At 38.2% G+C, this 12,390-nt stretch overlaps 1 protein-coding gene across 3 annotated transcripts in view; it reads right to left on the bottom strand.

Moving 5' to 3' along the window:
* Positions 1 to 3,536: 3,536 nt before the first annotated feature.
* Positions 3,537 to 12,390, bottom strand: part of ppargc1a (peroxisome proliferator-activated receptor gamma, coactivator 1 alpha) — a 575,483-nt gene continuing 566,629 nt past the window's right edge. For all 3 annotated transcript variants that reach the window (XM_072252955.1, XM_072252956.1, XM_072252957.1), the window contains one exon: positions 3,537 to 5,735. In XM_072252955.1, coding sequence (XP_072109056.1) covers positions 5,632 to 5,735 — 104 coding nt within the window. In that variant the 3' untranslated portion in view covers positions 3,537 to 5,631. The remainder of the gene's footprint in view (positions 5,736 to 12,390) is intronic.

Genomic DNA, 12,390 nt, shown 5'->3' with positions numbered 1-12,390 from the left:
AATACAATTCATAAAATAAAGAATCCAAAGACAAAGCTTGTGGAGAGTACAATAGGAAAAATTCAAGAGAGTTTTGAAACATATTATCGAGAGCTGTACTCCCAACCCCGGGCCCCCAGTGAGCCCTATATAGACAGTGTATTAATTTTTTAGATCTACCTAAACTTACAGATTTACAAAATGAAAGTTTATTAGAACCAGTAACTGTCAAAGAAGTGAACGTGGCCATCTCTAGGTTAAAGGCTGGAAAGTCCCCGGAATCTGATGGGTTTACCTCAGAGTGGTACAAGTCCCTGAAGACACAGTTAGCCCCATTACTACTTAACACCTTTAATTGGATCTTGCAGAGAGGAGAAACTCCAACTTCCTGGAGAGAAGCGATTATTTCAGTTATTCCTAAGGAGGGTAAAGATAAACTAGAATGTGGCAATTATCGGCCAATTAGTGTTCTTAATTTAGATTACAAACTATTTACATCTATATTAGCGCGCAGATTGGAAAAGCTTTTACCTGGCCTAATCCACTTAGACCAGACTGGATTTATTCAACAAAGACAAACACAGGACAACATAAGGAGAACTCTGCACATATTAGAACAGGTTAATAAGAACGAGACAGAGACAATGGTAGTAGGATTGGACGCTGAGAAAGCTTTTGATTCGGTTAGTTGGGCATTCCTATACAGAGTGTTAGGAAGATTCTGCTTTCAAGAAAAGTTTATTAAAGTAATTCAGACTCTATATGTCAGCCCTACAGCCCAAATTAAGATAAATGGGGACCTCTCTGACTCCTTCATCTTAGAGAGAGGCACTAGACAGGGATGCCCAATTTCTCCTCTCCTTTTTGCGCTATATATTGAACCGCTTGCCCAACTAATAAGACAGAGCGAAATCGTAAAAGGTATCAAGGTGGCAGGGATTGAACAGAAAGTGGCGTTATTCGCAGATGATGTTTTGGTCTATCTGAGTGAACCAGAAAAATCATTTATAGGATTGTTTACACTGTTGGATGACTTTGGGAAAATATCAGGTTATAAAATAAATGTAAAGAAAACGCAGGTTATGTCCCTAAATTATACACCATCCAAAAAATTGCAGGATACATATGATCTTAAGTGGGAAGCTAAATCATTAAAATATTTAGGAATAACCCTGCCGAAGGATCTTTCAACACTGTCACAGGTAAATTATGGGCCATTAATCTCAGAGATAAAAGCAGGTATGCATAGATGGAATCTTATCCCCTTTTTAAGTTTAAATTCAAGGATAAATACTATTAAAATGAATATTCTTCCTCGGTTATTGTATCTTTTCCGTACTTTACCGGTGGAGGTGGATGATAATCAATTCAGGGAATGGGACAAATGGATTTCCCGCTTCATTTGGCAAGGAAAGAAACCTAGAATTCGATATAACACCTTACAGTTAGGGAAGGAAGGAGGAGGTATGGTTCTTCCTTGCCTGAGAAATTATTTTTATGCCTCACAGATAACCCCTCTGTTATATTGGTGTAATAGGGAATATAAGGCTAGATGGAAGGAAATAGAATTTGGATTAGTTGACAGTTTTCCTCTTCAGGCCTCAATAGCTGACAAAGGGTTGATGGCCCAGTTGGAAAAATTTAAAAACGCTTGGATAAATCTTACATTAAAAGTATGGCAGAAGGTGGTTAATTCATGTGGAATTAATAACATGTTAAAACTCTTTAGATGGTGTGCATATGGTACCGAATTCCTTCCCAACAGAGGAGATAAAAGATTTGAGCTATGGATAAAGAAAGGTCTTACAACCTACCTCTCATTTATAGATAAAAGAGTATTACAAAGTTTCCAAATCCTGCAGGACAAACATGGCCTAGAACATAATGACTTTTTTAGGTACCTTCAAGTACAAAACTATGTTAACCAGAGTTGTAGATATACAGACCTATCAACAGTAGAATTAGAATTTTTCAAGATTCTGAATTCGGCTTGCAGTTCAATACCTAGTAAATCAGTTTCTCGATTATATAATGCACTCTCCCATGCTAAAAATGTAAATACACTGTATATTAAAGAGAAGTGGGAGAAAGAAGCGGGGTTGGTACTTTCAGGGGAGGCTTGGGAGAAAATCTGCAGCTTTCAATGTCCTCGACTAATTCTTTGACTTGGAGAGAAACATTGTTGGAAAAAAATTATAAGATACTTCAGGACCCCATATCAGGAAAAATATAAAGATACAAATGTGATGTGTTGGAGAAGGTGCAGCTCCAAGGAGGCAAATCATTTTCATATTTTTTGGGATTGCCCTAAATTAAGTCTATTTTGGGAAGGTATTCACAGAACATTAGTTAAGGTACTTAGGTCCCAGATACCTCTGAACTTTGGACGCTCTATTTGGGGCATGTATTGTTTCTTGAACAGAAGGAAGATATAAAGTTGCTGCAGGCCCTCTTAGCGGCAAGTAAGAAATCAATCACTAGAAAATGGCTAAATCCAATACCACCTACATTAGAAGATTGGTACGAAATTATCTTGGAAATATTTAAAATGGAAAAGTTGACTTACTCCCTGAGAACTCAAAAAGAAAAATTTTATCAAATCTGGAATAAATGGATTGAATATATAACCACAATGCGAGCAGACTTTAGATGACTCTCCTAATGATTTATACTGGTCTTCTCATCAACACAGTAATATTGCTAACGTAAGCACCCCTAGTCTAAATGTTTGTTTTTTTTTGTTTTCTTTTGGAAAATAGAGAATTAACACAAATAAAGGGAAAGATTTGGGAAAGGGATAAAAAAATGAAAAAATTAAGTAAATAAGTACATAGGGATTGGATAATTATGTCTGCGGGCAGGAACAAGCATGAACAAATTAGGATATAAACACCTACAATGGTTGATACATAGGCTTATATACAACATTTTGGACCAGTGGAAATGGTCCAGAAGGGTTATATGGAAACTATTATTACCATTTTTCTTAACAACTAATTCCATTACTTAGCCTAATAGGTTAGATTTACCACAGTACATAATTATCTATTTAAATGTTTATTTTCCTTTTATATCATCTCAATGTGTACTTAAGAATGTATAAATAATTGTAGTTTTATACATATAAAAAAATGGAAAAGGTTATATGTGTGAAAAAAGTACATGATATTTGTGAATTCCTTATCCAAATAAAAATAAAATTAAAAAAAAAGAAACCAGTATATTGGTTGTGTACTCTGATATTTCCTTATGTGGCCCACTTCCCAGTTTTTTGAAGCTCCTGATAACTTATAAGTTTGTTAATTTTGTATGACACTGTATTTTTTGCCGATCTACAGTGCAAGAAAAACAGTTTCTTAAAGCATCTATTAGATTAGTTCAGAGTACATTTAAATCAAGATATCACTCAAGTTCAAACTGTTTAAGGAACTAATTATTAATACTCCAATTCATCTAAATTTGTACTTAATAATTGTAAAAAACATAAAGTAATGTAAATATATTTTGCTTGTTTGATGAGTGCACACACAGGGCAGTGTTTGAAACATTGTTTCTCTTTATTAGTTAAGTAAGGTTGATGAAAACTGCACATTTAAAAAAAATCACAGTAATTTTATACAATGGTTCAACCACACATTACAGTTAGAAATGTCAGTCAAAAGGAAACTCACATGGATGTTCCTTCATATTCCTGTTCAGTACAGTTCCATCAACTAATATATTTTCACCCACACACCTAACAGCACAGTGTCCTCAGAAATTACTTTAATTAAAATTAAGAATAATCAAGTGATATAATACATTGCTATTCTAGTTATTGTACAGAGCAAAATTTATTTTACAATTAAAATCCTCATCAAGTTTGCCAGATAGGACAAAACATCATTACCCAAGTTATAAAGGATAGTTGAGAACTAACGTTAGCTACGAACACACAATTTCACTTATTTTGTTGTTTAAGTTAGCGATTGCTACACACAAAACTATGAAATACTGTAGTTGTTATAAGTTAGAAGTCTAACATTTCTTGAAACACACATTAAGCACCTAAAGAAGCTGGGTAATGTGCCTGGTCCTCCACCTCACAACATGATATGCTAAAATTAGATCTTTAAAAATAAACATTTATTGCTATTTTTGTATTTATTTTTTACAATCTTACTATTACAATAAAGAAGAGAATATTCAAAATACAGGGAAGAAAATGTAAACCTCAGTTTGGCATCATATGATAAAATGAGTTAAAAGACCTGAAACTATTTCTAATAAGAGTGCGAGCAGAGATAAAAGACCAGTGGTACTACGGTGAATGAATGTTTAGGTCAAAACCTTTATATTGCTATTTTTATATACTTACAAAGTTGACAACTCAGTTTACCAAATATATGAAGATAATTTTCCAATGGCAGACATTAAGATCACTCAATACAAAGTCAAAATGGACAAATAAATAAAGATATCACCTGCTAGAACTGTAAGCAAAAAGAGCTTAGGTGAATACTCTATAGCTGCTAGTGGAGATGATGGAGTGAGGAACAGCTGCAGAGTTATCTTGGAAATCCTGGGGCAGGAATTCACCTTTGACTGCTGGCACTTAATGTTGTCCTCCTGCCCTAGTAGTCAATTCTACAAATATATAGATGTGCACACAATGGTTGTCAATAGTGCAGCAGACATATACTGCTAGCACCAAAGACAAATATGTAGTCCCTCATTTTTTCAAACAAAATCATGAAGTTAAACTAATCTGTAATTTACCAACATACCTGCCCCAAAACCTCCTCTGAAATACGTGGAATTTGAGTGATAATCATCATATCTTAAGCATTGTGTAATGGTCTGCAATGAAATCAGAAGCAAACGTGATTTTTTTTTCATTTTATTCTTCTGATTTATTAACTTGCATCTAAGTTATTGTAAAAGGCAAAACAAATGAAAGCAACTTTAATGATTAGTCATAGCAATGGAAGTGGTGACCTGATTCATTTTCTAAATTGATCAGTTGCAAGGTCATTGTAAAGCTACGTTGTGGTAAATGAGCATTGGTCCATGTGACACACAGACAACCTTACCCATCTCAGCTTTATACCGCTCCAATTTTCTAAATATATTAGTGTACACTAGTGTTTAACTTATGGTTACATTCTTGTTTTAATTATTTAAAAGAAGGCTGCATGTACAGTGCATAGCTGTAACAAAAAACAACATTGTCATATTTACATAAAATAAAAATATCTCAGTTTAACATTAGTAAATCTGTAACTACATTTTAGCATTTAGTAAATAAAATATCTGAAATACCCCAAGTATTTATTCCCAACTCTCGTCAATAATGTAATACCACATCCAAGTGTCAGAAAAATTGCTGAACAAGCTGCATATTTCACCATTCTGATTATCATTTATATAGCACATGTAAAATATCACTAGCCTACTATCTGTACTCCTGCTTTTGGTTTCCTTTTTGTTTAAGTTGAATGTTCTTCAACTTTCCTCACACACTGCAGCAGCTGTGTTCATGTAAACTTCATTTGTACAGAGTGTAAAGAGGGATTAGATCCCAGGATGACCAATGCAAGTTCTTTAACGGTAAATGACAGGATGCCTACAAGGTACGGTGGTTTTCTCCACATTTAGCACATTTGGTGTCTGTTACCTACGCAAACTTCGCTGAGCCTCTTTCAGCAAGCTGTCAAAATCCATTGAGTCGTACTTGCTTTTAGTTGAAGCAGGGTCAAAGTCATCTGAATTGGAATCTACAACAAAGAAGCATCATTTAATTAACATTCTCCACATACAGCATTATAAACTGAGGTCCTGTCCTAACATCTTACTTTAGTAATTGCTTTAAAATTAGTGAGCGAAAAGAAGCTATATCAACGCAAAGCAACTTTACTATTTTGGTAATTTGGTTAAAGAATTTCAGTTTAACGAAGGCTGCTGTGTGCTAAAAGGAAATTTCAGGGTAATTAAAATGAAGAGCTGGTTTATAATCCACAAAATATTTTCTATTTCCGTGTAATAAAGAAAAACACGTGCACTTTGATCTCTAAACCATTTGTGTGCAACTGTTTTCAGTTTTCAGCAGTGCATAGCTTATAACGGTTGGGTAACAAAAATCTTCATGTATTCATTAACCATAGGGGATTAAATTTAAGTCATGATGGTCATTTGTTTCTGATCTCCAAAAGTAACCAGCTTCAGCTGGGTTTCAATGCATGTGTTCTGAACAGGACTTTGTGGGGTGGAATTGGTGAATAGAAGGAGAGAGCTGATAGTGAATTATCAGCTTAATGGATTGCCAATTGACTATCAGGCCATTTTATAGACAGACTTCCATTGTCCAATTTCACCCCAGCTGTTTCTAAAATCTAAAATACCATTTGTCCTGCTTAATAAGAACTGCATAAATCATCAGGCAAACCATATAATATCCTCGACAGTAAAATCCGCTGAAATCCCTGAAATGACTAGCAAGCTTAAACGGAGGGATCCAGGGTTATTTTTAAAGAAATACAATATGCCTTTAACTATGTATACAGCTGATATGAATAGTTATGTAAAAATCTCTTTCTTTCTGTTCCACCTGACAGTTTTTTTTGCCACTTCTTTTTTCAGCCTTGGGGGATGATCATATTGCATTCAAGTGAATAAACCTTTCAGCCTGTAAAGTCAAATAATTTTCTTTGCTTTTTCCATCTTCAAATGTTCCTACTGCCTCATCAGTTGAACTCCCGATTGACTCTTGAATTGATATAGGCTGACATTTGTACAGGTGAGACTTGAATTATTACTGGAAGGTTTAGAACACCAACTCAAATGGAACTGCAATATTTGATCCCAAGTCTCCTAGCTTTTGTGTATTTGCATAGTTTCAGGAGCAATTTCAAAGGGTTGAAATTGTGATCCTGTGAGATCACAATTAGGAAGAGTATTGAGACTTCATTTGTATTAAACTTATAAGTAAGAAAGTATTTGGATATGCGCTATAGAAACTATTCTGATGGGTTGCATTTCAGCCTAGTACAGTAGCCGCTGTGCTCTGAACGACTGGAACCTGCAGAGAAAGGTTAAATATTGCCCAGTCCATCAGTTTATCACATCCAATCCATCTTCACGGTGTATTAAATCAGTAAGGCTAACAGTGTCACCACTGAAGAGAAAAAGCTATTTCCTTTACTCTCCTCTACCTTCTAGGAGAAAAGGAGCTTGAAAGCCCAGATAACGGTAAGGCACTGAGGAGTGCAGTAGAACAGAGGGATCTGGGAATACAGATACAAAATTCCCTAAAAGTGGCATTACAGGTAGAAAGGGTCGTAAAGAGACTTTTTGGTACATTGGCCTTTATTAATCAAAGTATTGAGTATGAGAGCTGGAATGTTATGATGAGGTTGTATAAGGCATTGGTGAGGCCGAATCTGGAGTATTGTGTTCAGTTTTGGTCACCAAATTACAGGATGGATATAAATAAGGTTGAAAGAGTGCAGAGAAGGTTTACAAGGATGTTGCCGGGACTTGAGAAACTCAGTTACAGAGAAAGGTTGAATAGGTTAGGATTTTATTCCCTGGAGCATAGAAGAATGAGGGGAGATTTGATAGAGGTATATAAAATTATGATAGGTATAGATAGAGTGAATGCAAGCAGGCTTTTTCCAATGAGGCAAGGGGAGAAAAAAAACAGGACATGGGTTAAGTGTGAGGGGGGAAAGTTTAAAGGGAACATTGGGGGGGCTTCTTCACACAGAGAGTGGTGGGAGTGTGGAATGAGCTGCCAGACGAGGTGGTAAATGCAGGTTCTTTTTTAACATTTAAGAATAAATTGGACAGATATATGGATGGGAGGTGTATGGAGGGATATGGTCCATGTGCAGGTCAGTGGGACTAGGCAGAAAATGGTTCGGCACAGCCAAAGGGCCAAAAGGCCTGTTTCTGTGCTGTAATTTTTCTATGGTTTCTATGGTTTCCAACTAGACTTAAGAACATTTTCTTCCCCACTGCTATCAGGCTACTAAACCAATCACATCTTTCATATTCCCTTCCCAGTGATACTGCCACGTTCTCAAACCGTTAATTCTACCTCTTCTACTGTTGTTACATGAGCATTTCTATTTACAGTACCACACTTTGCACCAGTCCATTGTTTTTGCAACTGCCTTCACAGCTAATTGTTGTATTTATTATTACCATGTATATGGTTTACTCTCTGAACTTCACGCAAGCAAGGAATCCTATTGCAACCAGTTGTACATGACAGTAAATCTGAAGGACCTCTAGAGAAGGCGAAAGAAATTCAGAAACCCTTCAGAAAAAGCTATCGAGGTATTCCACCTAATTAGTAACCTTTGCATCCCACCCAATTAGTAACCTTTGCCAAAAAGAAACTAACACATAAGAGGCAAAATGAAAAGAAAATCCAAAGATGAAAACTTGAATCTCTCTGGAGATGATATAATTCCAATATGCTGACCAATAGCTGAAGACAAGAATTTGCCCAAGAAGGATTTTGCTCTATTCCAATCAACAGCACCAGCTCTAAAAAGAGAGTACAGGCCTAGCCTGCTTAATTTCTAAACAGACGATAAACTCCCCAACCCAAGATTCTGATGATCATTTCCTGCACTCCCTCTTTTGCATATATACCCTTCCTTACACAGAAACATCTGTATGTAGTCTCATTGGAGCTCCTTGTAATTAGAGCAACTTGTCTGTCTTTGTGCTTGTAGTCAAATCGTCTTTCAGTAAAGACCAAATGTTGTCTTCCCTCCTGAATGTTAGTTCTAGTAATGGTTTTGGGTGCAAATATATTTGAATGAATGGCTAAAAAATAATTATAACAAATATGATCCTAAATATCAAAGGTGATATAAAGCTGAAATATAGAATATTTACTTGGGCTCAAACTCACATTCACCAATAGAGTCTATTGATCCTAACACAAACCTATAAGCCATCTTCAGTTGTAAACCTGATTCAGAAGTCCTAGTCCTGAGCCAAGAGAGGATAAAGTGGTAGTAAAAAATTGCTCTAATGAATTACAAGAAGGCCTGTTCTGAGCTGGACAATAATAATGATTTTTTTTTGTTTCTTCAAACTAGAGTACAAAACATTAGTATAAGTAAAATAACAGTTGAACACAGCTTTAACAATGATTGAATAAAGTAATCAATATTCTACTCTTGTTATGTGTTAGTCTGGATTGTCCTTCTCCAGACAGAGCACTGCTGACATGGGATAACTTGCCACTCATTTTAATCAAACTCATCTCAATTGCCTGGATTGAAGGCCACTTGTTAACTGCACAGAATCCTGCTGGGCCAAGAGGGAGACAAACAAAGTGGACTATCTTGATGGCGTTCCACGGTCAACTGAAAGTGGTTTAGGCCCGTTTATATTCAGTAACTATTTAAATTAGTTGTTAGCTATTTGTATGTTTTGGATCTACTTCTTTATTACCTCTGCTGAAATTGTGGGACAAACTCCCGGAAGAACTGCTTCTGCTGCACATTCCAACACGCTCATAAGTTTGCAGCCATTAAGGTTATTATCACTGTTTTTAAGCAGAACTGGAGACTCATTCAGGTGGAGTTCTCTCCTGGATAACAATTCACATGGTACACTGCAAGGAGAGTTGACATATCCCCTGTGCATATTTAATGTGTTCATTTATTTGCAGGAGCTTCTCCTGATGCCACTAGAAATAGAGGCAGCTTCCAAGCTTGCAAAATCCATGCCTGCAAAGTAAGCTGATAATTAATATCAGACTCGTGGTCACATTGGCCACTTGATAACGTTATCAGATACCAACATTATTTTTGTATTTGTTTATTCATTTACGGGATGTGGGCATTGCCAGCTAAGCCAGCATTTATTGCCCAGCCCTAGTTGCCCTTGAAAAGGTGGTGATGAGCTGACTTCTAGAACCGCTGCAGTCGCTGAGGTGCAGGTACACCCACAGTGCTGTTAGGGAGGGAATTCCATGATTTTGACCCACTGACAATGAAGGAATGGCGATATGTTTCCAAGTCAGGATGGTGAGTGACTTGGAGGAGGATTTCCAAGTGGTGATGTTCCTATGTATCAGTTGTTCTCATCCCTCTAGAAGGTCGTGGTCATGGGTCTGGAAGGTGCTGCCTTAGGAACTTTGGTGTGTTGTTGCAGTACATCTTGTAGATAGTACACACTGCTGCAACAGTTCGTCGATGGCGGAGGGATTGGATGCTTGTGGAAGGGATTCCTAAGGTTGTCATACCAGGGGTGGTAGTGGAGATCAGTTCCCACTACCTATAAAGTGCTCCAAATGGCGTGTGACTCTAACAGCTTCTGACAACCAAATCCAACTCTTCACCTTCACATGTGGCTTAGCTACTAGGCCCGGTGGAACTGTTTCTACTGAGAGGAGAAGGGGCAAAGGTGGACCTCTAATGCCTCAAAACCAGTTGCTTTGGGCAGGTGGGGCTCGTCAGCCTTGGACGACAACCCACCTCGAAGAAGGAAAACTCTGCTTTCAAACACTGCCTTGTGGCCAATCCCACCTATAGGAAAGGCTTCAGGAGTAAACCCCGAGGAAGAAATCCGGAGCCTGGGTCCCTAAGGCAGTTTGACGTTGTTTACAACTTCACTCTGGCAACCCCTGCAAAGACACTGGTGCCAAGCTGTATTGGCACTTGCCCTTCCCTTGGACTACATCAGTAACATGGAGAGTGGGAACCTTCTGCATGGGAAACAGCTGGTTCTTCAAATCTTCCCGTGCAGGCTCGCACCCTGGAGAGGACATAGTCCACCAGAGGTGCAAACTGATGATCCCCTGGGATCGACGGCTGCCTATGATGGAAGGGCTACCAGTTTAGTGGGCTACCTTGTACTGGATGCAGTCAAGCTGCTTGAGTGTTGATGGAGCTACACTCATCCAGGCAAGTGGCCAGTATTCCATTACACTCCTGACTGGAGCCCTTGTAGATGGTTGTCAGGCTTTGGGGAGTCAGGAGGTGAGTTACACACCGCAGCATTCCTAGCCTTTGACCTGCTCTAGTAGCCATGGTGTTTATATGGCTAAACCTGTTCAGTTTCCAAGTCAATGGTAACCCCCAGGATGTTGACAGTAAGGAATTCAGTGAAGGTGATGCCACTAAATGTCCAGGGACGATGTTTAGAGACTCTCTTGATGGAGATGGTCATTGCCTGGCATTTGCATGGCTCAATTATAACTTACCAATTGTCAGCGCACGCCTGGATATTGTCCAGGTCCTGCTGCATTTGGGTGTGAACATTTTCATTATCTGAGGAGTCACAAATGGTGCAGAACATTGTGCAGTCATCTGTGAACATCCCTACTTCTGACCTTATGACGGAAGTAAGATTATTGATGAAGCAGCTGAAGATGGTTGATCCTAGGACATTTCCCCAAGTAACTCCTGCAGTGATGTCCTGAGGATGAGATGATTGACCTCCAACCACTACAAACGTCTTCCTTTGTGTCAGGTATGCTTCCAAGCAGCGGAGGGTTTTCCTCCTAATTCCCATTGACTCTATTTTAGCTAGGGCACCTTGATGCCATACTCGGTCAAATGCTGCCTTGATGTCGACGGCTATCACTCTCACCTCATCTCTGGTATTTAGCTCTTTGGTTCATGTTTGGATCAAGGAGGTGATGAGGTCAGGATCTGAGTAGCCTTGACAGAACCCAAACTGGGCACCGGTCGCAGTGCTGCCGGGATAATCAAGGACACGACCCACCCAGCCAACAGACTTTTTGTCCCTCTTCCCTCCGAGAGAAGGTTCAGGAGCTTGAAGACTCGTACGGCCAGATTTGGAAACAGCTTCTTTCCAACTGTGATAAGACTGCTGAACTGATCCTGACCCGGATCTGGGCCATACCCTCCAAATATCCAGACCTGCCTCTCAGTTTTTTTGCACTACGTTACTTCCCATTTTTCTATTTTCTACTTATGATTTATAATTTAAATTTTTAATATTTACTAATTTTAACTATTATTAATATTTTTAATATTTAATATTTGTAATCCAGGGAGTGTGAAGCGCAGAATCAAATATCACTGTGATGATTGTACGTTCTAGTACCAATTGTTTGGCGACACTGAAGTATAAAGTAAAGTATAAGTACATGTACACAGATCCCTGAAAGTTGCCTCACAGGTGGATAGGGTAGTTAAGAAAGCTTATCAGGTGTTAGCCTTCGTAAGTCGAGGGATAGAGTTTTAAGAGTCGCGAGGTAATGGTGCAGCTCTATAAAACTCTGGTTAGGCCACGCTTGGAGTACTGTGTCCAGTTCTGGTCACCTCACTATAGGAAGCATGTGGAAGCATTGGAAAGGGTACAGAGGAGATTTACCAGGATGCTGCCTGGTTTACAAAGTATGCATTATGATCAGAGATTAAGGGAGCTAGGGCTTTA

This window comes from Mobula birostris, chromosome 3 (assembly GCF_030028105.1).
Source record: "Mobula birostris isolate sMobBir1 chromosome 3, sMobBir1.hap1, whole genome shotgun sequence".
NCBI lineage: Eukaryota > Metazoa > Chordata > Chondrichthyes > Myliobatiformes > Myliobatidae > Mobula > Mobula birostris.
This window is presented reverse-complemented; position numbering and strand designations above follow the sequence as displayed.